This window comes from Neophocaena asiaeorientalis, unplaced genomic scaffold (assembly GCF_003031525.2).
Source record: "Neophocaena asiaeorientalis asiaeorientalis breed wild unplaced genomic scaffold, Neophocaena_asiaeorientalis_V1.1 scaffold479, whole genome shotgun sequence".
In the NCBI taxonomy this organism is placed as follows: Eukaryota; Metazoa; Chordata; class Mammalia; order Artiodactyla; family Phocoenidae; genus Neophocaena; species Neophocaena asiaeorientalis.
The window spans coordinates 4,769,818-4,797,596 of NW_020173774.1; the positions used below are offsets into that span (position 1 = coordinate 4,769,818).

At 37.6% G+C, this 27,779-nt stretch overlaps 1 protein-coding gene across 1 annotated transcript in view; it reads left to right on the top strand.

Moving 5' to 3' along the window:
- Window positions 1-27,779, top strand: part of CBL (Cbl proto-oncogene) — an 86,275-nt gene that overhangs the window by 42,685 nt on the left and 15,811 nt on the right. The window contains exons 3-12 of the mRNA XM_024751703.1: window positions 8,683-8,829; window positions 10,644-10,800; window positions 11,627-11,748; window positions 12,086-12,223; window positions 13,516-13,603; window positions 14,421-14,552; window positions 14,766-14,969; window positions 21,294-21,425; window positions 21,512-21,892; window positions 23,637-23,731. Of these exons, the coding sequence (XP_024607471.1) occupies window positions 8,683-8,829; window positions 10,644-10,800; window positions 11,627-11,748; window positions 12,086-12,223; window positions 13,516-13,603; window positions 14,421-14,552; window positions 14,766-14,969; window positions 21,294-21,425; window positions 21,512-21,892; window positions 23,637-23,731 (1,596 nt within the window). The remainder of the gene's footprint in view (window positions 1-8,682; window positions 8,830-10,643; window positions 10,801-11,626; window positions 11,749-12,085; window positions 12,224-13,515; window positions 13,604-14,420; window positions 14,553-14,765; window positions 14,970-21,293; window positions 21,426-21,511; window positions 21,893-23,636; window positions 23,732-27,779) is intronic.

The window sequence follows — 27,779 nt, forward strand, 5'->3', positions numbered from 1 at the left end:
GATAGCATTTAAAATGAATTTTGAATGGGCAGGGCTTAGGTAGCCATAGTCATTGGAAAGGAAATACGTATCACACCAGCATCTGCCACTTATTTGCTCTGTGACCTTGAGCAGATTATTTGATGTCACTAAGTCTTTGTTTCTCCTTGTAAAATAGGATTAGTAATTTCTATTTCAAAGCATTATTATGAGAATTAAATGAGGTATACACGTAGCTTAACAAAGTATCTGATACACAGTAAGCTCTTAATGTTAACTATTAGAGAAGGAGAGGACGTATATTACTGATGTAACACCATCACTGAAGGCCTGGGGCCTGGAAAGTATAGAATGTTTTGGGAAATATTGAGTAGTATCTGTCTAGAAAGGTGAATCAGGACCATATTGTGAGTGCTTTGACTTACAAGCAGAGCAACTTGAACTTTTTTGGTGGTTATTGGGAAGTCATTGAGGATTTTGGTGTAGAAGGATTAAGGAGATTGAGTCTGTGTTTTAAGATTAATCTGACAGAAGTACGAGGGGCATGTTGGAGATTCTCATGTGGGCTGCTGCCTTCCCTTTTATCTGGTGAATTAGATTAGTGTTTCTTCAGGTTTAAAATTCTATGGAACAGCTCAAAATGCTCTGAATGATGATGTTGTAATCTGTTACCATGTAACTTGGGGGTCTCAGAAGCAGGACCATTAGTATATTATCAAATATACTTAATATGTTTAGTGAAAAAGGCCATTGATATTTTTAGATATATTGGCTTAGAATTTTTTTGAATAGGTGATGCTTTTTGCCTCGACACCCCTCTTTTTTTTTTTTAGCAGCTTAAGCAGATAAGAGTTAAACAGTACTTCATTGACTTCCTGTGAAGCTTTTTTGAAAGAAGTTCCGTTGTATCTATTTTTAAAGCTGATTACTGTGAGCAGAGGATGCTGCTATTGAGTTATAAATGTCATCTCAGTATGTTCTCACTCAGCATTCTTTGGATGACACTAGTGTTTGCATATAAGGTTTTGGAGTTTAATGAATAGAAAAAGCAGCACAGTTATCACTGAAATAGTACCAGTAAGTGAAATACTTAAAAACATTGATCACTTCACTATTGAGCAGTATAATTATTTATCATCATTTATGTAGGTTTTACAGCCCACACCATGGCTGAATGGCAAAGAGTGAGTTATATTGGGACCTCATTTGGGAAATATTTTACAGCTCCAAAATGGCCTTGTATAATGTTGTGTAGTTTGTCTGTCAATCACTGTATTGTGTTAATCATTCTGAAATTTACCTGCTGGGAAGTACAGGATCATTGGGTCTACAGATATTATTAAAATAGATTATTGGGGTTTTCCCCCAATGTTTTATTATAAATTTTTTTTATTATAAACGTCAAACAGAGATTGGAAGAATTTTATAATAATTATATACATATTAACTAAATTATTGTTTTCAAAAGGAAAGCTCCACTTTTTTTAAAAATCAAAAAGACTTCTGAGTGTTTGAACCATTTTCACATGTGATAGTATTTTCATATAGCTGAGATGATTTTTGATGTTTCCATGTTATTTCTTCAGAAATGATAAAATTCTTTGAGTAAAATAATTCACTACAGATTCTGGAATTTAGCCAGATCCCTAGTGTTACGAGTAGATAACAGTATTTTAATTTATCCCCATACATGGTTCATACAATTAACTGTTCATTTAAATTCCATAAGATATAAGTTTATTTAAATTCTTTGCAGGCAGAAATAAAATATACTTTTAAAAATTATTATTTCTTGACATAATTTCTAGCCTGTCACATAAGGATAAAGTGCTAGCTTTCTTTCTCTCATGTCTTCTTCAATATTATGAAAATAAACTGCTGAAGTTAAGGTTTCTTTTCCAGTTTCAAATCAGTGATATAGCATAAATTTATACATTTTTATAAATGGAAAGATATCTTTAAGAGTAATTGGTTCCAGCTTCCTTATATTACATTGGAATCAATGGAGGCCCAGAGAGATTAAATAACGTCACAGGACACAATAAATTAATGCTAGACCAGAAAATCCATTTTAGATTTCTAGTCGTCTTGACTATTATTATATATATTTTCAGGTACTCCTTTGTAGAAAGAATAAACAGAGCATGCTCGTCAGTTATAGAATTTATCTCTGACTGTCAAAATGGAGTTTCAGAAAAAGTAACCATAAGTGAGAATATCTTTATGAATACATTGGACTGATTGTTTTGTAAGTCATCATTTAATATTTTTCTAGAAGATCTAGAAGATCTCAACCTCTCTCTCTTTTTTTAAATAAATAAATTTATTTATTTATTTATTTTTGGCTGCGTTGGTCTTCGTTGCTGCACGCAGGCTTTCTCTACTTGTGGCGATCAGAGGCTGCTCTTCATGGGGTGTGCAGGCTTCTCATTGTGGTGGCTTCTCTTGTTGCCGAGCACGGGCTGTAAGGCGTGCAGGCTTCAGTAGTTGTGGCACGTGGGCTCAGTAGTTGTGGCTTGCGGGCTGTAGAGCACAAGCTCAGTAATTGTGGCGCACGGGCGTAGTTGTGGCGCACAGGCTTAGTTGCTCCACTGCATGTGGGATCTTCCCGGACCAGGGCTTGAACCCGTGTCCCCTGCATTGGCAGGCGGATTCTTAACCACTGCGCCACCAGGGAAGTCCAAGAAGATCTCAGTCTCTTAATATTCATTTCTCAACAGTCTTTTTCTTCTTGAAACTTTTATTGTACTTCTAAGCGATGGAACATTCTCATTAAAACAAAAAAGAGGTACTACTCTCTGTACTTGTCTTAAACATTAATAAATACATTTTAATATAGAGGGTTAATATATCTCCCCATACTATGTTCTTTTTTCCATTTCCTCTTTCTCTGCAAGGTACTTTGTGGCCAAGAGTTACAAGGCAGCTTGTTTTTCAGTATTTTGTGTAATAGAAAATGCATTGGTTGGCATCATTTGAGGAGTTTTCTGTTTATCTCATATTCATATAAAGGCTACTTTCCCACACTGTCTTGCTTGCTCTATAGAAATGGTGATTGTGGTTTCTGTCAGGTTGTATTTATCTTTCTACTTTTGAAGCTGAAACAGAAGCTATAATTGTGCATTTAATTTTTATATACTTAAATATTAGTGACATATAAATCTTAGTCCCTTACTGGCTGAAATTATGCACAAGAAAATGTATACCATTACTTTAGGCCTGAGGTACAAAGGTACATTGGCTTTTAGAGTAGGACCTGAGGTAGGGGGAAAATAACTCACACCAGTCTTGAACCTTTTTAAAAATTGACACTGCATACTGAATCAGCATTTGATTATGGGGAAGTCATGAGAGGACAAGAGAAGGGAAAGATGGGAGCTATAGAGTAGAATTTGCAGTTACTTAGATGTAAATGGTTAGCGTGAAAGGTAGTGAAAACGACCTTCTTCAAATACTGAGTTAAAGAAAAGCTTGTGTTGATCCTACTTGCTGCTACTCAGAGAAAGAAAAGTTTTGTCTTCAGGGCATTTATAAAAAATAGAACAATTGTGTGTCTTTGTGGATATTTGGAGAAATGTTAGAACATATTATTGTATGAATTGAAGTACCTGCTGACAGAATTTTGAAATGTATTGCTTACTTGTAATAAGCCCAAATATCTATCATGCCTCATTGTTCTAAGTTTACACGTTGAGACAGGTTTTGCTGATTAAATTCTGCCCTATACACTGTAGACACTGAGCCATAAGCCTAAGGCCTTACAATGTTATTGAAACAGAATTTAAACTTGGGCCACTTACAAAATACCCGGACCCGTGGGCCTTTGTAGATTCTTCTTTTTCGTTTTAAGAAGTGTGATGCTCGCACTGCACATCTCTGGTGGTTTTAAGAAATGTAAGCTGGCTTTTTGGGGGATGCATCCTTGAGTATGAAAGTGTCTTAAATTGATTTTCAGTAACTATTGCAGTCAGCACTTCAAATTGCTCTTAGGCACCTGGTGACATTACATCTTTGCGGTCAGTAACTTTCACCTTTTTGTGGCTTACTTCACAAATTAAAACTTTTTGTCCATTATATTTTGGTATGTATATTTTATCTCTGATCTAGCATAGTACTGGATACCTGGTAGATTCTCAGGGGAAAATTATTTAAAGAGTCAAAGATGCTGACATGGCCCAGTCATCCAAAGACTCGCTTCCTACCTTCTCTTCAGAATTGGCTTAAAAATCAACAATAAGAGAGGTTCCTAAGACCACTCCCTCTAAAACGGCAATCTTAACATGCCTCTCTTCTCATACCCTCCTTTGTTTTTCTTCAAAGCCTTTTTCTCCTACTACCTGATACTCTACCATGGGAATGTGAATGCTATAAAACCAGGAATTTTGTTTTGTTGCATTGTTGTATCCATCCCTAGTGCCTAGCACACAGTATGCAGTCAGATGTTTTCTAAAGGTATAATAAAGGTTAGAAATTATGCCAGATGCCAAAGGGTTATAAATATATATCAGAAATGAATTCATCCCTCATGTACACAAATAACTGTAGTACAAGATGGGTTCAGATGACATAAGAGAACTTCAGTGAAAATACTGGGGGTATTTTAGAGGTTTATTACTTCTGGTTGGCTTCTTAGGAAATGACAGTTAAGCTGGGTCTTTTGCAGACTAAGGAACAAATAACCAGTGGTTCAGAGGTGCAAAAGTGAATAAGGGTAGTATGTATAAGAAGAGGTAAAATGTTCAGTTTGAGTAGAATATACTAGTGAAATTAGTTATAAAGGTAGGTTAGACCCAGGTTAGTGGAAAGTCTAAAAATCAAAGTTGAGTTTGGATTTTGTCCCACTGGTACTGTAGAAATTTTTTTCCCCCCTCCTTGAAAGGCAGTTATATGTGGTATGATTGAACGTGCATAGGAATAGACTGAAGATGGAAGTTTGAATTACGGAGTAGGTAGGCGCAGGTAGCAAGGAGTGCATATTAGAATAATAATACAAATTCAAAGGTAGGATTGACAACAAATGATTGGCAAATTGACAAGTCAGATATGGAGAATAAAGAAAATGGAGGCAGCTAAGATGATTGACTCTAAGGTTCTGAACTTGTGGGAAGTAAGATGGTGTTGTCATTAAATATGGAAAATAGAGAACATGAAGAAAGAGCAGCTTTGAGAAAGAAGGTTAGTTTATTTATTTTTTAGAAGTGTAAAGATTTATTTAATTCCAGTTAACAAATTTGTTTTTCTTTTTTTTTAATTGAAGTATAGTTGATTTACTGTGTTTCAGGTGTATAGCAAAGTGATTCAGTTGTGTATATATATTCTTTTTCATATTCTTTTCTATTATAGGTTATTACAAGATATTGAATATAGTTCCCTGTGCTATACAGTAGGTCCTTGTTGTTTATCTATTTTGTATGTAGTAGTGTGTATCTGTTAATCCCAAATTCCCAAAATCTGTTATTACCGCCCCACCCCCACCCCAATCCCCAAGGAAGGTTAGTTTAATTTTGAATGTGTTGCTTTGTGGTGCTAGCGTTTGAATGGAGAAATGCAGTAGGCAGTTGGAAAGCTACTAAGGCCTAAGATTTGGGAATCTTTTGCAAAGCAGTTTTTGAAGCCTTGAGATTACTAAGGCTTAAGATTTGGGAATCTTTTGCAAAGCAGTTTTTGAAGCCTTGAGATTACTAAGGCTTAAGATTTGGGAATCTTTTGCAAAGCAGTTTTTGAAGCCTTGAGATTACTAAGGCCTAAGATGTGGGAATCTTTTGCAAAGCAGTTTTTGAAGCCTTGAGATTGCAAAGGAAGAGTCAAGAGGGAAAGAAAGGAAAATGATGGAGAGCAAATTCTTGGGAAATAGTTATGTTAGGAGAATAGAAAGAATAGCCAAAGGAAGAACAAAAGCAAGTAGGAGAACCAAGAAAGGATGACATTGGAGTGACTAAGGAAAGACATTTTCAGGAAGAAGTAAGATTCAAACCAGTTTCTTGCAGAAAGAGTTCTGTTGTAACCTTGGGAGTATGATATATGTATTGTGTGGGCCAAAAGGTTCGTTCAGTTTTTTCCATAAGACGGCTCTAGTAGCACTTGATTGTCTTTAACTTCATTCAAAACAATTTTGTTAGATTGTATGTGACTGCTGTCATATCAGTGTGCATTTAAAAAAAGACTTATCAGAATTGGTGAATTTTTGTGTAGTCATTTTAATATTGAAGATGGAAGGAAAAAGCAACATTTTCAGCATATTATGCTTTATTATTTCAAGAAAGGTAAAAACGCAACTGAAATGCACAAAAGATTTGTGCAGTGTGTGGAGAAGGTGCTGTGACTGATCGAACATGTCAAAAGTGGTTTGTGAAGTTTCATGCTGGAGATTTCTCGCTGGATGATGCTCTACGGTCAGGTAGACCAGTTGAAGTTGAGAGCGATCAAATCGAGACATTAATTGAGAACAATCAACATTATACCACACTGGAGAGAGCCGACATGCTCAAAATATCCAAATCAAGCGTTGAATATCATTTGCACCAGCTTGGTTATGTTTGGGTTCCAAATAAGTTAAGCGAAAAAAACCTTCTTGACCATATTTCCGCATGCGATTCTCTACTGAAACATAATGAAACATTCCATTTTTAAAACAAATTGTGACGGGCGATGAAAAGTGGATACTCTACAATAGTGTGGAATGGAAGAGATTGTGGGGCAAGTGAAATGAACCTCCACCAACCACACCAAAGGCGGGTCTTCATCCAAAGAAGGTGATGTGTATATGGTGGGATTGGAAGGGAGTCCTCTATTATGAGCTCCTTCTGGAAAACCAAACGATTAATTCCAACGAGTACTGCTCCCAATTAGACCAACTGAAAGCGGCACTCAACAAAAAGCGTCCAGAATTAGTCAACAGAAAGCACATAATCTTCCATCAGGATAAGGCAAGACTGCATGTTTCTTTGATGACCAGGCAAAAACTGTTACAGCTTCGCTGGGAAGTTCTGATTCATCCACTGTATTCACCAGACATTGCACCTTCGGATTTCCATTTATTTCGGTCTTTACGAGATTCTCTTAATGGAAAAATTTCAATTCCCTGAAAGACTGTAAAAGGCACCTAGAACAGTTCTTTGCTCAAAAAGATAAAAAGTTTTGGGAAGATGGAACTATGAAGTTGCCTGAAAAATGGCAGAAGGTAGTGGAACAAAAGGGTGAATACGTTGTTCAATAAAGTTCTTGGTGAAAATGAAAAATGTGTCTTTTATTTTTACTTAAAAAACCGAAGGTACTTTTTGGCCCACCCAGTATTTTCTCTGATACACGTTTTTCTGCTATACTGTTTAGCATAGCTCTTTACACATAGTAGGTTCTTAACAGCTTAGCATATCCTAAGGGAATAATGGACTCTCTCCTGCTTATCTTTAAGGATTAACATTTGGCAAAATGTTATATAAATATTGAGTGCAGTCTGGTGTCCTGCAGAAGTCTTTGGGAAGTCATTGGGACTAAATTGTGCTTTGCAGATTTTCTATCATGTTATCTGTGATATATTCTCGATAGTTTCTATTTTTGTTTCCTCTTTGGTAAAATAGTAAAAGTCCTAACCAGCAATAATTGAAGGCTCTCAAAGTACCAGGAGGAAAACAGTTAATGGAGTTTAGGGATTGGATAAGTGCTTGTATTTTTTATCTTACTTGAGCTATTTAGCATATGAATTATTTTAGACTGTCTTCAAAGAATATTAATTTTATCACTTTTGTAGGTGCTTTCAGAAATAGGAAACTAGAAAGAATATAACTTGATACAAGTGCAGGAAGACAAATATCAAAAAACTGAAGCTGATTTGTTGAAAAGCTGATTAGAAAGATTTCAGCAGTGTTTTGCAGAAAAGTTGGGGCTATAGAGACTTAGTGCAGCATTTTATCCAGGAAAGACAAAGATGGGACTAGTGGTGACCCTCCAGTATAGCATTAAAAGAGGAAAATCTATCTGTATTAAAGAGAATTTTTAGGCAATAAAATTGATCATGAATTGACTTGAAATTTCATAGTCCCCTTGTATGACAAAAATTGACTTTTTAAAAAATTAATTAATTTTATCTTTGGCTGTGTTGGGTCTTCATTGCTGTGCGCGCGGGCTTTCTCTAGTTGGGGTGAGCAGGGGCTACTCTTCGTTGTGGCACACGGGCTTAGTTGCTCTGTGGCATGTGGGATCTTCCCAGACCAGGGCTCGAACCCATGTCCCCCTGCATTGGCAGGTGGATTCTTAACCACTGCGCCACCAGGGAAGCCTTTATTTTTAATTTAGATGAGTTATGGTAATTTAAACATCCAGATTAGTTCATGCAAAGCAGGAAATAATATATTTTGCTTTCCTAACATTTCTTTTGTGAGTGAATGGTTATAGCAGTGTACAACTTCTTACACATATTTGTTGAGTCCTCTTTACCTGTCATCCTAAAAAAGTAAGTTTGTTCATGTAAGTTTATGCTCAGTTATTAGATCTGATTAATTTAAGATTAAAAGTCTTAAAATAGATTCCTGTTAAATTTTTCTTATTTACCACAAAACATTGAACAGAGGGAAAGGAGTAGACCTAGTGAATGCAGCAGTCTTTCTTGCATTATAAATTACACACCTGGTGTAGTGAATTCAGCACATTTAAAATAAAAATAATTTTATGTATTCATTTAATCATTGCACTTCTGATCATTTGTAGGCGAAACCTAACCAAACTGTCCCTGATCTTCAGCCACATGCTGGCAGAGCTAAAAGGAATCTTTCCAAGTGGACTCTTTCAAGGAGACACATTTCGGATTACTAAAGCAGATGCTGCAGAATTTTGGAGGAAAGCTTTTGGGGAAAAGTAAGACTCAAAATAATGAATTTGAACTATGAAGAACTGAAGCTTGTGTTTTGGGTTTTTGTTTAGTTTTTTTATTGATGGAATATTTAAAACATGGGAAACAGAAAAGTAATATGTGTGTACCTACTTCCCAACCTTTTTTTGCTCTGATTATTTTTTTTTAAAAGAAATAAACCTTTGCAGTTCCGTTGAAATCCACACTCTTTGATTGAATGCTCTTCTCTTTCTTTACTCATCCATTATGCTGTTAATGGACATTTACATTTCAAACTATTTGCTATTGCAAAACAGTGCTGCAGAAAGCAAAATTGTATTTGTCTTCATATGCAAGAGTTTCTCAATAGTTACATACCTAGAAGTGGGATTGCTGAGTCAGGGGGTTTCACATCTTCTGCTTTGCCAAATATTGCCTAATTGCTTTCCACAGTGGTTGTACCAGTTTATATTCCTATAAGTAGTGTACACATGTTCCAGTAGCTCTGCAATTTGACTAACACTGATGATATGAATTGGTATCATATTTTGCTTTATATTCCTAAATGACAAGGGAGCTTGAGCACCTTTTCACATTTGTCACCAATCAAGATTCTTATTCTGACCTTCCTATTCCTATTCCTGACTTGTCCATTTTCCTATTGAGTTGTTTGTCTTTTTCCTATTGTAAGATACTAACTCTTTGTTAGTCATTTACATTAGAGATATTTTCTCCTAGTCTACGGCTTGTCTTTCCACTTTGTTATATTGTCTTTTTGATGTTCAGAAGTCTTACATTATATAGACAGATTTATGAGACAAGTTTTTCTAAGTATTAATATAAATGTTCTTGGATATCCTCTGAAATTTTGGTTCAAAGAACTGAAAAGGTAGAAAACAATAAAATTTTTCAGTTGAATATACAGATCCTAATGTAAATCTCTCTTTAAATGCTTTCTTTCTTTCTTTTTAATTGAAATATAGTTGACAAACACTATTTAGTTTCAGGTATATACTACATATTGATTTGAAGTTTGTTAAACGCTTGATTTATTTTAAAAAATCATGTTTAAACATTAAATATAGAATAATTAGTGATTTTTAAAAACTTAATTGAAGAGAATGGGAACAAGTTTAACTTTGTTCCTTTAACTTAATAACTAGCTACATTAGAAAAGAGTTTGAAACGCCACTTGTTCTCTTACTTTCAGACTGGTGAATACATAAACTTTTCAAAGGCAATGAGATTTTATTTTATTTTTTAAGATCTTGAGAAATAGAAATCCCACAATATCTTTTGCTAGCCATATCTGGGGTTTAATCATTCTTATGTTAAATAATTTCTTCTTCATCTCTATCAGAACTCTGTTCTTCCTGTACCTTAAGCCTATATTCCTCTAGTGAAGTCCTTGATAGTGTGGGTTCCTCAAAAGAACACAGAGTGTTTTATGTGCTTTTAAAAAGTTAAACACAAGCTTTCAGTTAGTAAAGATCTGGACACAGATTACATCTGTTATACAAAAAGGATAATCTTATCTCTCTTTCCAATGCTTTTCTAATAGAACAAATGTCTGAAGAAAGATGAGAAAGGGAATGAACTTGTAGCATTCTGCCGAAGAAAAGTAGAAGATGTCTCTATTATTAATTTATTCATTAGAAAGTTAAGAAATGTATCATTTATGCCCTTTCTGTTCTCAATGTAAAATATAGTTCAGCTTCTTTAAGAAAATTGAAATTGATATTGAGAGCTTAATGTGCCTCTCTTTCTTTTGAATGTAGCAATGCCTGAAATTATCTGTTATCTCACTCTGCCTTCTCTCCTACCCCCACTCCCATCCTAGGACAATAGTACCTTGGAAGAGCTTCAGACAGGCCCTTCATGAAGTACATCCCATCAGTTCTGGGCTGGAGGCCATGGCTCTGAAATCCACTATTGATCTGACCTGCAATGATTATATTTCAGTGTTTGAATTCGACATCTTTACACGACTCTTTCAGGTAGGATACTAAAACTTTGGCTAAACTAGTTATTGCTATTTTTCTGAAGAGAAACCTTTTTAAAAAATAACATTTGGACATTTGGGATTTTGCCTATTATGAAAATATTTTTTATTCATTCTAGAAACTATGGCCAAAAAAAAAAAGGTTAAAACTACTCTATTTTATATATACAAATTTTTTTTTGTAAAAAGAATAACTATATAATCTGCTTTATTCCCCTCACATTTATAATCTTTCTCTATTATTAAATATTCTTCTTTGCATCATTTTAATGGTTGTAGAACATCCTAAAGATGGGTATAATATATTTAGTGAGTTCTGTTATTGAACATTTATGTATGTTTCCAGCTTTTTCTCCTATGGTATTGAAATTCTTGATTGTTAATATTGAGATGTATTGATGCTCCACAAAGAACTCACTTCTTTCTTTTTCTAAAAACAATGGGTGTATATGCCACCTTGTGTAAACCTTTATTTGAAACTTCTTACTTGCACATCTAGGCCTTGCCCTGTTTCTCTGTTTTTGTTTGTTGTTTAGCCTCACTACTGTTGGTTAGAGCTGCTTGGATATTTTCTGAATTTCATTTTGTATAGTTAAGTTTCTCCCTATAAGCATGTGTAATTTTCTTCTTAGCTTTTCAGAGTTCTTATTTCCCAAACATGTTTGTCTTCCCTTAAAGTAACAACATGATTGAAAATATGTGACACTAAATGGAGAATTTATAATTGAGAATTCAGGTTGTTTTTCCTTTTGTTCTTCATTGCTCTGAGGCTGGTTGTATGTCTTGAGCCAAATGGTCTGATTGATCTCTTGTTTCCTTAGCCCTGGTCTTCTTTGCTCAGGAACTGGAACAGTCTTGCTGTAACTCATCCTGGTTACATGGCTTTCCTGACATATGATGAAGTGAAAGCTCGGCTCCAGAAATTCATTCACAAACCTGGCAGGTCAGTGCAATGAAGCAAAGAGGTTTATTCACCTGAATTTTATTCTCCTGTGACCTTTGCTGAAATAGAGGAAATATGATCTTTTACTAGTTCCCCAGTGACCACATTTCTGCGGCAGGATTGATGTCTGTTTATCAGAGGAATTGACATATTCAGATACTATGATTTGATAAATGCTTTCAAGCCACTTAAGAATTGAGCTTATATGTCTTTTGATTTTGGTCTGAAGCCATTAAAGAATCTATTATTGATGGTCCTTTTGATTTTTGTCTCTGTCTTGTCTTTCCACCCTAATGCAAGTATGTATATTAAAGATTTTGTTTCTCTCTGTTCTCAGTTACATTTTCCGGCTGAGCTGTACTCGTCTGGGTCAGTGGGCTATTGGGTATGTCACTGCTGATGGGAACATTCTCCAGACAATCCCTCACAATAAACCTCTCTTCCAAGCGCTGATTGATGGCTTCAGGGAAGGCTTGTAAGTACATACTGTTTACCATCTGCTAGAGTCTAGGAACTTAGGGGCTGTAAAACTGCATCATTAATGATTTTATTCCAGGTTTCTTCTACAGATAAAGATTCAGGACACATATTGACAGGTTATATTGTTTGGATTTTCAGGTTCAGTAGGACTTTGGTTTTTATTTTGGAAGGATTCCTTGAGTGAAATTATTTTTCTCTACTACTTCACTTGTTACCCTGAGTAAATTTTATCTTTCTTTTTTTCTAAATGTTAATTTATTTTCAAATCTATACTAGATTTTAAAATATACCAATTAGCAGAAAACGTTACCTGTTATTTGACTAGCCAACATTAGAATGATTTAGATGTTCCTGATGGCAGCACACTCAGTGGCCTTCATCAGCCTTCATCCTAACTTCGTTTTGATTCAGCAGCATTTCTTCAGGCTATGGGCTTTTGTAACCTCTGCTAATATTTATGACTAAGTTCTTATTTATTCCAGAATTGCTATTCCTTTTCGAATTCAAATTGATTATCAGTTGGTAAGCACTAAAAATACTAACAGTTGACCAGGTATCAGAAAACGACTTGTGTTTTAAAGTGATGAGGAAAATCCATTTTCCATTATGCATCGTCTTCTACAGTAACACTGGAGCTGGAAGGGGCACTTCCCCAAACGTCAGAGCAGTTTGATGCCAGAAGCTTCCTGGTAGTTGATCCCGGTGGCCTAATTTGCTTCTTGTTACATTTCTTTTAAATTAACAGACTTCTCTGGTGGTCCAGTCTTTAAATTAGTGTCTCTCTGTGTTAAATCTGTAAACAAAGGTATTTCAGGTCTTTGGTCAAAGCAAATGTCATTTAAATTAAGAATTTACACTTTGTGGCCATCCACAGATTAAAATAAGAGTTGGTAAACTGCGGCCCACAGACTAGGTGTTTTGGTACAGCCTGCATCTAAGATAGTTTTTCCTTTTTAAAGTGTTGTTAAAAAACCAACCAAAGAAGAATATGTGGCACAGACTTACATGGCTCGCACAGCCTGAAATATTTACTCTCTGGTACTTTACAAAAAAAAGTTTGTCAACCCCTTGATTAAAATAGAGAAAGAATATCAGCGTTTGGAGAGTATCTTCTTGGAACTGATCTGTGTTATTTAATTTTTTTGAAGTACTAGTAAAATTTATCTTTGCACTTATGCAAAATTGCCCTTTTAGAATGAGAGAATTCCTAGATAACATTTGTCTGTATTAGTAAGCAGTGATAAATTGGCTTCAGTAGAACCCCAAGATTGGTTACTCTTTTTATAGCTATTTGTTTCCTGATGGACGGAATCAGAATCCAGACCTGACAGGCTTATGTGAACCAACTCCCCAAGACCACATCAAAGTGACCCAGGTGAACTTTGTTTTAAATTATAACCATATTACCAGAGCCAAGCTTTTGTATAATACTTTACAGAACTGACAATAGAATTATATTAAGTGATTGGAACACGTAAATTTTAAACCATTGACTAGATTAGTGAATTTAGGTGTGTGTGGCTTCTTTTCCTTTTTTTAAATAAATTTATTTATTTTAATTTTTTTTGGCTGCGTTGGGTCTTTGTTGCAGCGAGCGGGGGCTACTCCTCGTTGCTGTGCGCGGGCTTCTCATTGCAGTGGCTTCTCTTGGTTGCAGAGCACGGGCTCTAGGCATGCGGGCTTCAGTAGTTGTGGCTTGCTGACTCTAGAGCATAGGCTCAGTAGTTGTGGCGCACGGGCTCAGTTGCTCCACGGCATGTGGGATTTTCCCGGGCCAGGGCTCGAACCTGTGTCCCCTGCATTGGCAGGCAGATTCTTAACCACTGCGAGACCAGGAAAGTCCTGTGTGGTTTCTTTTTAAACTGTGCTTCTTAAAATAGGGCCAAAGGACTTCTCTGGTGGTCCAGTGGTTAAGACTCCGTGCTTCCATTGCAGGGGGCACAGATTCGATCCCTGGTCTGGGAACTAAGATCCCACATGCTGCAGGGTGCGGCCAAAAAAAAAAAAAAAGGAACAAGACTAGGTGCTTTCTGTTTTAATTGAACACTGTTGTGACACTTTCATACAAGCAAAATTAGTATTAAAAGTAACAGTTTTCAATTTTCCTGTTTTTAGCATTTACAGTTGCAGTCATTCATTCAACAAATATTTGCAATAGGCTGAATAATCTCTTAATTTCTTTTTAATCAAAGGAACAATATGAATTATACTGTGAGATGGGCTCCACATTCCAACTGTGTAAAATATGTGCTGAAAATGATAAAGATGTGAAGATTGAGCCCTGTGGACACCTCATGTGCACATCCTGTCTAACATCCTGGCAGGTATGGATCTAAGCCATGCTTTTTTCTCAGCTAAGTAATGACAATGAAGAATTGGGGATTATATATCCTTTACGGATATAAAGGATGGCCTGGTTTGTGGGGTAGGTTCTAAACTTTTGATTCTTTTTTCGTTTCTAGGAAATGTATTTTTAGTGGACGAATATTTTAAGAACTTTCAGATGTGTCTGTTACCATCTCCTGTTTCCTTTGCAGGAATCAGAAGGCCAGGGCTGTCCCTTCTGCCGATGTGAAATTAAAGGTACTGAGCCCATTGTGGTCGATCCCTTTGATCCTAGAGGAAGTGGCAGCCTGCTGAGGCAAGGAGCAGAGGGCGCTCCCTCCCCAAATTATGAGGATGATGACGATGAGCGAGCTGATGATTCTCTCTTCATGATGAAGGAATTGGCTGGTGCCAAGGTAAGCATCAGTTTAAGAGACTGTGGCAAAATCCATTATCAGTTGTGTCCTAAAGCAATAGAGCACTTAATGACATCCAAAATACAAGGAGTAACAATAGCTAATATTTATTGAACGTTTACTGTGTGAGAAAAAATGATGCTAAGTACTTTACTTATTTTAACTCATAATCTTATACTAATATATATTCATGTAACCCTATGAGTAGATATTACTGTTATCCTCATTTAGCAGTGGGAGAAACCAAGGCACAGTGAGGTTAAGGAATTTGCTGAAGGTCACACAGCTAGTAAGTTGAACCAGAATCTGTGGCCAGACATTCCGGCTTCAAGGCCCATGGTCTTATTGTCTGTATGCTAGAACTGGGCTCTATTTAGATAGCTTGGTAGAGAAAATGAGGGGTGAGTAAAAGAATTGGACCCATTTTGCTACTGTGAACAGAATATTTTCTCCTTGTCTATTTTTCTAACGGAGTCTTGGCATTGGAAAGTTAGGTTTGGGCGGGAGAAATGAGGCACCGTTAACAACCAAATAAATGGCAACTACAGTGATTGGAAGGTAATAGGAGGTACCATACAGAAACTAAAACTAGAAAGGTCCTAGTAAAGATGGGAAAGATAAAGGCTAAGAAAGTATGTGAACAAGTTCTGTTACGTCAGTGGTAGGGTAAAACAGGGATTTATTCACTAATTAGGAGTAAGGCAGTCATTGAAGATTTTAATAAATATAGGGCAAACAGAGGTTCTAGTATGTTGTCAGTTCTCTAGTTTGGACTGTTATAACTTCATAGGAGGCATTTTTTTGTACAAAGGAAGCTTTCTTTTATACCAGCACCTGACTGCCTGGCACATAGTAGGTGCTCAATAAATATTGAAAGGATGGATTCCATCTCCTAAGTGATTGTATCCAGTGTATCTTTTCCTTTCTGTCCTCAATGTCACTGCCTTATTTCAGGCTCTTATAATCATCTGTTCGCCCCACTTCCAGAGTCATTGATCTACAGCACATACCTTGACTACCTTATTCCTTTGCCTCACACTCTTTAATGACTTTTCATTACTTAATGGATTAATAAGTCCATTCTCTTTTCTAGGCAGTTTGCCCTGGTAATCCTTTCCACTTTGTATTTTGTAATCCAGCAAGACTGAACCACTAAAAATTTCTCCGTGCTTTTGTCTTGATAGTTTCTATGTAATTTAGCTCAGTTTTCATTTCCTAGGAAACCTTTCCATACTCTACCCTGTTTCCCCCATGCCCAAGACCCACAAATAATCTAGGTCTGGCCATGTGTTTCTGGGATGCTATGAATATGTCTGCCATAGAACTTATCACCTTGTAATATTATATTAAAAGTATTTCCTGGGAATTCCCTGGCTGTCCAGTGGTTAGGGCTCCACGCTTCTGCTGCAGGGGGCACCTGTTCAATCCCTTGCCGGGGAACTAAGATCCTGCATGCCATGTGGTGTGGCCAAAAAAAAACCAAAAGAAAGTATCCGCAGGGGATTGGGTCCTGGAGTCCCAGCAGATGCCCAAGTCCCTTATGTAAAGTGGCACAGTGCAATGTATACAGTCGGCCTTCCTTACTCATGTGGGTTTGGCAGAATTCAGTTCCTTGCCAGTCGTAGAATTAAGATCCCCGTTTCCTTGCTGGTTGTCAGCTGACGGTATTTTTTAGGGGCCAGCTACATTCTTTGGCTCCTGGACTCCTTTCCTCCTCCTTCAGTCATGAAGGTTCTCAACTTTTAAGGACTCATGTGATTAGATTGGGCCCACTTGGATAATCCAGGATAATTCCCCTATCTCAAGATCTGTACCCTTAATCACATCAGCAAGGTTCCTTTTGCCAAGTAAGATAACATATTCACAGATTCTGGGTTTTAGGGCATGAACATCTTCCTGTGGGAGAGGGGACCGTGATCATTATTCTGTCTACTACAGTCCATATAACAGAATGCTCTGCAGAGTGAACTCAGTTTACATATACTTAAGTGGAAAGCTGTCAATGTGTATTAAATTAAAAAAACAACTGTATATTATATATAATATCACCTTATTTCTGTTAAAATGATTTAGTTACAAAAGAATTATTTTAACATGCATGGGGGGAAAATTGGATGACTACACATCACATTACTATTATTTCTGAGGCTACAGGATCAGAGGACTTTCATTTTATGGTATGTTTGAATTTTTCACAGTTAACACATATTACTTTTGCAAGCTGTTTGTTGTGCTAGTTAAGTAGCTCTCTTGAGTGCTATATGGGATAAGAAACCTAAGACAAAGGCCCAAAAGGAGGTAGTTATTTGGGAAGAGAATATGTATACAGGTGAGACACTATTTAATACAAGCCAGACAGTGCACATTGTTCTAAATTGTTGGGTACAGTCTAAGTGCTATAGGACTTTAGAGGAAAGAAGAAACTTAACAGTTTTTTCTGTAGCTAATATATATAAATGAGATTAAATTTACTCATTTAAATAAAAGTGATAAATGCATACTGTAGGGCTTCCCTGGTGGCGCAGTGGTTGGGAGTCCGCCTGCCGATGCAGGGCACACGGGTTCGTGACCCGGTCCAGGAAGATCCCACATGCCGCGGAGCAGCTGGGCCCGTGGGCCATGGCTGCTGAGCCTGCGCGTCCGGAGCCTGTGCTCCGCAGCGGGAGAGGCCACAGCAGTGGGAGGCCCGCGTACCGCAAATAAATAAATAAATAAATAAGTAATGCATACTGTAAAAATTCAAGTAGAAAAACAAACAGCTTCATATTTTGTTTTGCACTTGGCTATTCTGTAATTCATTTAGTCTCTTCTTAATGGACATTCCTGTTGTTTCCAGGCTTACACATATGGACATTCTTTTGCAAGTCTGTCTGTAGGGTAAATTTCTAATAGTGGAATTGCTAGATTAGAGTATGTCCATTTAAACTCTTTGAGAGAGGAGAGGGATATAATTAGTGGTGGGACACATGGGAATTTCAGAAAGCCGTGGTGTTTCATTTCTTTGCTGAATGGTAGGTTCCACGTGGGTGTTTCATCTTTTGTTATTCTTTGTACCTTATAGTTCATTATCTACTTTGTATGAATAAAATACTGGAATAAAAATACCTTAACTTTTTTTGGATAGACATTAAAATTTGTTCCCAATTTTTTGTCCTAAGTCACTCCCAAAGTATATGAGACTGTGAGAGTGTCTGTTTCGTCATATCCTAGTAGCTTGTTGTTGCTTTTTGCTGTTTGTTTCGTTTTGATTTTTTTGTTTTTAATTATTTTTGGCTGCATCGGGTCTTCCTTGCAGTGCACAGGCTTTCTCTAGTTGCGGCGAGTGGGGGCTACTCTTTGTTGCGGTGCGCGGGCTTCTCATTGCGGTGGCTTCCCTTGCTGCAGAGCATGGGCTCTAGGCACACGGGCTTCAGTAGTTGCAGCACGTGGGCTCAGTAGTTGTGGCTCGTGGGCTCTAGAGCACAGGCTCAGTAGTTGTGGCACACAGGCCTAGTTGCTCCGCGGCATGTGGGATCTTCCCGGACCAGGGCTCGAACCCGTGTCCCCTACATTGGCAGGCGGATTCTTAACCACTGTGCCACCAGGCAAGTCCCTGATTTGTTTTTAAAATAGTGAATCTACTTTTTAAAAAATTCCATGTGATCAGTGCACTTGGATTTTTTTTTTTTTTAAGTTTAAAAGAATTGCTAAAAGGCTTACAGAAATGTCAGTTCCCTGCTTCTATGCCCTCTAACTCCTGTGTCCCATTCAGATTTTTCGGTTCTTAAAGCTGTTCCTTAACCATATACTATACTGCTTTCTCTTGATTCTGCAATATTAGTCATCTGTTTAGAAAAGGATTTAAATGTCTTATCTCCCTCCTTCCTACTCCCTATCTTCAGACTATAGTTAATTTGAATGTTTTTTGGTTCTGTCAGTATTCAGTGTTTAAGTGATTTTTGCTCCCTATTGTATCAAGTAATATACTATAATGTGTTGATAATTACTTTTGCTTTCTTTTACAACCTTCTGCTTTTCTGAAATAATTGATTTGCTTTTATTTCCTTAGTGTTCAGTTTGTACCTGTCACTACCACGTCTTACCAAACATCCTCTTGATATGATTTTCTGTGGAGTAAATTCTATTAGCATATTAATATAGTAGGTATTATGTAATATAGTATACTAATATATGGGAGTCTGCCATGTTTTGGCTCCAGTCTGGACTGGTTTTTCACTGGGTGTGCTGCATTCCATGTCACCCTGAGGTGTCTCCCCTCACCATCATCGTGGGACTTCATTGCCTCTTCTTTGTGTTGGAGTGCCTATTTCTTAACTCCCATGTTTTTATGTTTCTTGCTTTAACTTCCTTGTTTAGGTGGAGTATGCTATCAAAATAGCTTTCTGTGAAAAGGTGAGAGGTGAAATTTTTGAGACGTTTGATATCTTAAAATGTCTCTATTCAACCCTCAAACTGACTAGGTACAGAATTCTAGGTTGAAAAAAAAATTTAGCTCTATGAATTGTTACAGCCTCAGTGACTTCTAGTTTCTAGTGTATTTTTTCTCTTTAGTACCGCCTTTCCCTCTATCCTCAGAAGCCTTTAGGATATTTTCCTTATCCTTGATTCCCTGAAAATTTAAGTGTTTTGTTGGTTGGTTGATTGGTTATTAGTTTTCTTTTCTTTCTTTGGGCTAGCTATGCAGTGAACGCTTTCTATATGGATATTTATGTCCCTTAGGTCTTAGAAATATTCTTGTATTATTTCTTTGATAATTTCATCCCCGTATGTGCTTTTATCCTTTTCTGGAACTTTGTTGTATGTTGAGATAAAAGAACATCTCATGGGTCGGTTATGATATTGAAACATGAATTGAAGAATATGATTAACTCAATCCTCTGCCCTTTAGGAATGAGAAGGAGGGATGGATGGTGGGAGGGATCAAAATAGGCAGAGAGGGCCTTCCAAATTGAGAAACAACTTGAACAAAGTTAGGGAGGTAGGAATTCCAACACAGGGCATTATGGAAAATGCTGTTGGTTAGGGAGACCAAATTAGACTTGAGAAAGCGAGGCAGGAAAGTGACATTTTGTGACCTGGGAAAGTGGAAGTTACTGATAGATGGGTTTTGAACTAGTGAGTATTTAAGGATGGTTAAGCTGGTAATGGTGAGCAAAATGATTTGGTGAGATAAGAATCTAGAAGTTGGGAGAACCACTGGAAGGGGGTTTTAATAAATCAGGTCTGAGGTTGGTAAGTAGAATGAAAAGGAAGATATAGATATGGGATTATTTTATGGGAAAATCAACAAGATACAGTGACTAGATATTGATGATGAAGTGAGAGTTAGTTTGACTGATAACTTTTCCCTTCCTTAACCCTTGAGGTGTTCAGCTGCTCACGCTGCCTGACATGGAGCCCATTCTCTGAAGCATGAGTAAAAGCACGTAGCTGATGGTGCAGGCTTTTTCCCCCTCATTCACCTCCCAGCATTAATGATAGGACTCAGTATGGGGATGGTTGTTTCCCTGTCACCTTGCATAAGTGCTTGTAATACATATTCGCCTATTTTCCATCTATTTTGCTTTTAGGGAATGCAAATGTGAATTAGTATTTTGTATAAATTCTTGTATATCTCTTGACAGCTTACTTGGACAAGCTTATCAGCTACTCATCACCCTGCTGTAGGCAGGGAAATGGAAAAGGTTATACATTTATTTGTTTCTTTTGATTTGACACCTCAATTTTTAGAATACAAATTGACAAAAAAATTATCCCTTTTAATTACTGAATTGAAATAGCATTTCTTTGGAAGAACGAAAGATGCTTTTTAGTAATACCATTGATCATTTTCTCTTAAAAATCTCTTTTTTTCTTTTAATCACAATAACCCATGGAGAATTTATTAACTTTGATTTCTTTCCTCATTCTGCCCCTTAATCATTACTTTCCTAGGTGATTTGTTGAGAGGTTAATGTATGCCCCTTTTTTTAATATGGTTTTCTGTTTTTAATCTTGGAAAGATTTTTTCTTTTTCTGAAGAGGAAAATATGGGAAATTGTAAAGTTTTCTAAAATTATAAGCTAGGAAGCTTTTTATGTAGCACAGCCTTTTCTAGATACTACATTTTGCCTGTAGCTTGCATCTGCATGGTATTTCCGTGATTGAGAGCGCCCTCTTCTGGTGACATAGAAATAATTCAGGAAGCGCTACCTTAAGCCAAAGTCAGGCTCATTGGTATATTCTGTGTTCATGTAGTACTTGTTGTGTACATCTTTCAGAGGAGTTGAGAGATGCCATTCCTCCAGACAAGAATAACCTATTAGGAAATTTTTTTTGTGTTAGGTGGAACGACCTCCTTCTCCATTCTCTGTGGCCCCACAAGCTTCCCTTCCCCCAGTGCCACCACGACTTGACCTTCTACAACAGCGAGTATCTATTCCTTCAAGTGCTTCTGGTCTTGGAACTGCTTCTAAGGTAAAGCATTATCCATTTCTACATTTTCTGATTCTTTGTTGTGTATTAGTGGGGTTTGATTGATTGCTTCCATCATGCTTCCACAGGCTCCTTCTGGCTCCCTTCATAAGGACAAACCATTACCAATACCTCCCACTCTTCGAGATCTTCCACCACCACCCCCTCCAGACCGGCCATATTCTGGTGGAGCAGAAACACGGCCTCAGAGACGCCCCTTGCCATGTACACCAGGCGACTGTCCGTCCAGAGACAAACTGCCCCCTGTCCCCTCTGGCCGCGCTGGAGAAGCATCATGGCTGCCTCGGCCAATCCCCAAAGTACCAGTAGTTGCGCCAAACCCTAGTGACCCCTGGACAGGGAGAGAATTAACCAACCGGCACTCACTTCCATTTTCCTTGCCCTCACAAATGGAACCCAGAACCGATGTGCCTAGGCTTGGAAGCACATTCAATCTGGATACCTCCATGGTGAGTCCTGATTTTGAAATTATTTATCTTAAAAACAAACATTCGTGGATGACATTGAATGGGTCAGTTCTGTGGTATGTTTTTTACAGGATTCAAGGATAATACTAATCCCTACCCTCAAGAAGTGTATGTTAATATATTTGTTAATGCAATAAATGTGTTTCTGGGTGTGTATGCCATGAGTAGTATAAATAGAAAACAGTTCAGTTTTAAAGAAAGGAGAGATTATTTCTAGATAGAGCAATCATGAGGGCTTATGGAAAGAGTGGCATCTGAATTTGAAGTATTCTTTCCAAAGTGGATACAGTTTTAAAATAGACCTACAATGACAGAAATGCTCAAGATGTATTGTGGGATAAGAAGTAGTTTAATTTGAGAAAAACAGAAATTTTGGATATCAGAGTAGGAAAAGGGGCTAGAAAGGAGCATTACTGCTAGATTAGAGCACTTTGTATACCCCCTCCCAAAAGAATTGGAATTTATTTGGTACAAATGAAGAGTACGTGAAGATTAAATTAGTGGAGTGACGTGACCAAAATGATGGTTTAAAGAGAGGAATCTAGGAATAGTATGCAGGATGGATTGGAAAGAGAATAGATTGAAAAAAGGGAGGTTAGCAGTCCATTGGATAAGCATGAGATAATGGGTCCAGAACGGGGGGTGGGAGAGGTATATTCCTTCTTTCGTTGGTTCGTTTATGCACTGAGCAAAAAAGTTTGCTCTCACAAAGTTAACATTCCACTGGAGGAAAGATGGAAAACGAGCAAGATACGTTACAAAACATGTAAGATAGTGGATGCTGACGAATGCTGTGGAGAAAAACAGGGTAAAAACAGGGTATAGGGAAAGTTGGGATGGGGCAGGTACATGTAGGGATGGGGTACAATTCTGAGCAAAGACCTGGAGTAGTGTGGGGAGTGACCTGGAGCAATGGGGGATGAGGGAAAAGCAAGTGAGTTTGGGAGAGTCTATTTGAGGAATAACAAAGGGATCTCATATAGCTGGTACTGGGGAAACAAGGGGAAGAATCCTGGTCTAGGAGCAGGAGGGGGAGCTGGTTTAGGTCGAGACTTTAGGGAGCATGAAACAAAGACCCAGAAAGGCTTGAAAGCAGTCAGTGGGTGGAAAAAAGGATGAAAAATCGCATACACACACATATACACATGCACACACCCCAGAGGTTTTGAACCTGGCTAACTAGCGACAGACATGTTGAATTTGAGATGAGCCATTGAAGGAAGAATTGTCCAGTAGGTAGTTAGAAATCCAAGAAAAAGATGGAATTGGAGGGTGAAGTTAAGAAATCCTGTGGTCCTTAAATGAACTATGTATTTCTTCGTTGAAAGGGAAAGGGGAGGGTAACTTAGCATTTAAGTGGCATTTATGTGATAGGCAGTCTGATTAGTGAGAGTGGATTAGGTTTGACTTTCTGGTGGCATCAGTATAGAAAGATGTATAGACTTTTTAAGCTAGAATGGTATGTGTGCAGACAGCCAGTTTCCTCAAATCTTTCTAGAATTAAAACAAACCAAAAAAACCCATTTCCTAGAACTGTCTCCCTAACTCTTACATTTGAACTTTCAACTATACTTTTGTCACACATAATAATGCTTAAGCATGGCATTGGGGGAGAGGTCTGTGTCTGTATGATTGTTCTTCTTATTTTGAATAGATTGAATAAGTAAGAGGAGATACTTAGCTGTATTAAGAAGGTTCTTTTTTTTTTTAACACTTTTCTTTCCAGAATACGAATAGCAGCCCGTTAGCAGGTCCAGAGTGTGAGCATCCCAAAATCAAACCTTCTGCATCTGCCAATGCCATTTATTCTCTGGCTGCCAGGTAAGTTTACTAAAATTATATTTCATACAGTAGAGTTGATACTTTTAAACAACTTATTTATAGAAAATTTAGAAAACCCAGAAGAGTATAAAGAAGAAAATTAAAATTGACCTGTATTTCCATTATGTAAAAATTACCATGTTTTGGACTGTTTGTTTCCATTATTTTCTCTGTGTATATGTACATAGATCAGTCTTGCTGGGGCTCATCAATTTTATTAATCTTCTCAAAGAAGCAATTTTTGTTGGGTTTTGTTTCTTAAATATTAATTTATTTGGCTGCACTGGGTCTTAGTTGCAGCACATGGGATTTAGTTCCCTGACCAGGGATTGAACCTAGGCCTCCAGCATTGGAAGCATGGAGTCTTGACCCCTGGACCACCAGGGAAGTCCCTAAAAGAAATTTAAAAAAAAGCCAACCGGGACACTTTCGCGGTGTGGCCAAAAACGGCGAAAAGGTCGGCAGCAATCATTTGACCATATATGTGAGGATTTGTTGATACTTCTAGGCTTTCCACTCTATTCCATCAGTCTATATGTCTGTCTTTATGCCAACACCACACTCTTTTTTTTTTTTTTTAATTTATTTGTTTTTGGCTACATTGGGTCTTCGTTGCTGCGTGCAGGCTTTCTCTAGTTGCTGCGAGTGGGGACTATTCTTCATTGTGGTGCGCGGGCTTCTCATTGTGGTGGCTTCTCTTGTTGTGGAGCTCGGGCTGTAGGCACGTGGGCTTCAGTAGTTGCGGCTCACGGGCTCTAGAGCGCAGGCTCAGTAGTTGTGGCGCACGGGCTTAGTTGCTCCGTGGCATGTGGGATCTTCCCAGACCAGGGCTCAAACCCATGTCCCCTGCATTGGCAGGCGATACTTAACCACTGCACCACCAGGGAAGTCCCTGGACCATTTTTAAAGTCTATTGAATTTGTTACAATATTGCTTCTGTTTTATGTTTTGGGATTTTTTTGGCCGTGAGGCATGTGGGATCTTAGCTCCCTAACCAGGGATTGAACCCACACCCACTGCATTGGAAGGCAAAGTCTTACCTACTGGACTGCCAGGGAAGTCTGGAGTTTTTCTATTTGTGCAAAAAATGTCACTGGGATTTTGATAGGGATTGCATTTAATATGTAGGTCACTTTGGGTAGTACTAACATCTTAACAATATTAAGTCTTCCAATCTATGAACATGGAATGTGTTTCTGTTTATTTGTCTTCTTTAATCTCTTTCAGTGGTGTTTTGTAATTTTTTTAAAAATTTATTTATTTTACTTATTTATTTTTGGCTGCACTGGGTCTTTGTTGCTGCACACGGGCTTTCTCTAGTTGCGGCGAGCGGGGGCTACTCTTCGTTGCGGTGCACGGGCTTCTTATTGCAGTGGCTTCTTTTGTTGCGGAGCACCGGCTCTATGCGCGCGGGCTTCAGTAGTTGTGGCACGTTGGCTCAGAAGTTGTGGATCGCAGGCTCTAGAGCACAGGCTCAGTGGTTGTGGCCCACGGGCTTAGTTGCTCCGCGGCATGTGGGATCTTCCCGGACCAAGGCTCGAACCCATGTCCCCTGCATTGGCAGGCGGATTCTTAACCACTGCGCCACCTAGGAAGCCCTGTAATTTTTATTGTACAAGTCTTTCACCTCTTTGGTTAAGTTAATTCCTAAGTATTTTCTTCTTTTTGATGCCATTACGAATGGAATTGTTTCTGAAATTTCGTTTCCAAGTTGTTTATTGTTCATGTATAGAAATGCAACTGATTTTTGTGTGTTGACTTTGTATCCTGCTACCTTGCTGAGTTGATTTATTAGTTCTAACAGCTTTTTTGTTGAGTCTTTAGGGTATTCTACATATAAGCTCACATCATCTGAAGAAACAGAGATAATTTTACTTCTTCCTTTCCAATTTGGATGCCTTTTATTTCTTTTTCTTGCGTAATTGATTTGGCTAGAACTTCCAGTACTATGCTGAACAGAAATGGTTAAAGTGGGCATCCTTGCCTTGTTTCTGATCTTACACGAAAAGCTTTCAGTCTTTCACCATTGAGTATGGTGTTGGCTATGGGTTTTTCATATATGGCTTTTACTATGTTGAGGTACATTCCTTCTATCTATTTTGTTGAGTATTTTTATCGTAAAAGGGTGTTAAGTTTTTTCAGATGCTTTTTCTGCATCAATGAGATGATCATGTGGTATTTTTTTCTTTGTTGATGTGGTGTATTATATTGATCAATTTTCATATATTTAACCATTCTTGTATTCTAGGTATAAATCCCACTTGGTAATTCATTGTATATAAACTTTTTAATATGCTGCTGAATTCTTTTTGCTAGCATTCTGTTGAGGACTTTTGCATCAGTGTTCATAAGGGATATTGGTCTGTAGTTTTCTTTTCTTGTAATGTCTTTGTCTGGCTTTGTATCATGGTTATGCTGGCCTCATGGAATGGGTTCCCTCTTCAATTTTGGAGAAGTTTGAGAAGATTTGGTATTAGTTTGTCATTAAATGTTTGGTAGAATTCACCAGCGAAGCTGTGAGGTCTAGGGCTTTTTTTGTTGTTGTTGGGAGATTTTTTGATTACTGATTCAGTCTCCTTACTAGTTATAGGTCTATTCAGATTTTTTTTTTCTAATTTATTTTGTTTGTTTATTTTTGGCTGCGTTGGGTTGTCGTTGCTGTGCACAGGCTTCCTCTAGTTTCGGTGAGCGGTGGCTACTCTTCATTGCAGTGTGCATGCTTCTCATTGCGGTGGCTTCTCTTGTTGCGGAGCACGGGCTCTAGGCACACAGGCTTCAGTAGTTGTGGCGCACGGGCTCTAGAGTGCAGGCTCAGTAGTTGTGGTGCACAGACTTAGTTGCTCCACTGCATGTGGGATCTTCCTGGACCAGGGCTTGAACCCGTGTCCCCTGCATTAGCAGGCAGATTCTTAACTACTGCGCCACCAGGGAAGCCCAAGTCCTCTGTTTCTTTACTTATCTTCTGTCCTCTTGTTCTGTCCATTATTATGAGTGGCGTATTGAAATCTCCAGGTGTTATTGTAGAGCTGTCTGTTTCTCCCTTTAGTTCTGTCAGGTTTTACTTCATATATTTTACTGTCATTCAGTGTATAAAGGTTTATAAGTTTTAAATCTTCTAGTGTATATAATGTTCTTTGTCTCTTGTAACGTTTTTTTAATTTAAAGTCTATTGTTTCTGATATTAGTATAATATCAGAGTCTGTTATAGACAGCATATAATTGGATCGTGTGTTTTAATCCAATCTGCCAGTCTCTGTCTTTTGATTGGAGAGTTTAACTCATTTATATTTAAAGCAATTACTGATAAGGAGAGACTTCTGTCATTGTACTATTTGGTTTCTGTACGCCCTGTAGTTTTTTGTTGCTTATTTCCTGCATTACTGTCTTCTGTGTTTAGTTGGGTTTTTATGGTGAAATGTTTAAGTTCCTTTTGCATTTCCTTTTGTGTATATTCTATAGATATTTTCTTTGTGGTTACCATAGGGATTACATTTAACATCCCAATGTTATAACACTATAATTTGAATTTATGCTGGCTTAACTTCAATAGCATACAAAAACTCTTCTCCTTTACAGCTCCACCACACCCATTTTGGTTGTTGATCACAAGATTACATCTTTATACATTGTGTGCCCCTAGTTCTTTTAAACGAGTTCATGAACTAGTTCTTTTAAATGCATTAATTTTACTAAATTATGCAGAAAAAGAGATTTGGAGTTACAAACCAAAGTTACAGTAATAGTGGCTTTTACACTTTCCTTTTAAATGTATTGCTGTCTTAAATCATGTGGAAAAAACCAGAAGGTGCAGTTACAAACCATTGTTACAATAGTACTAGCTTTTATAATTCTCCATGTACTTACCCTTATTAAAGTCTTTATTTCTCCATACAGCTAGAAATTACTGTCTAGTGTCTTCATTTCACCCTGCCGGACTCACTTGAGCATTTCTTTCAGGGCAGGTCTAGTGGTCACGTACTCCCTCAGCTTTTGTTTATCTGGGAATGTCTTGATTTCTCCCTCACGTTTTTTTTTTTTTTTTTTTTTT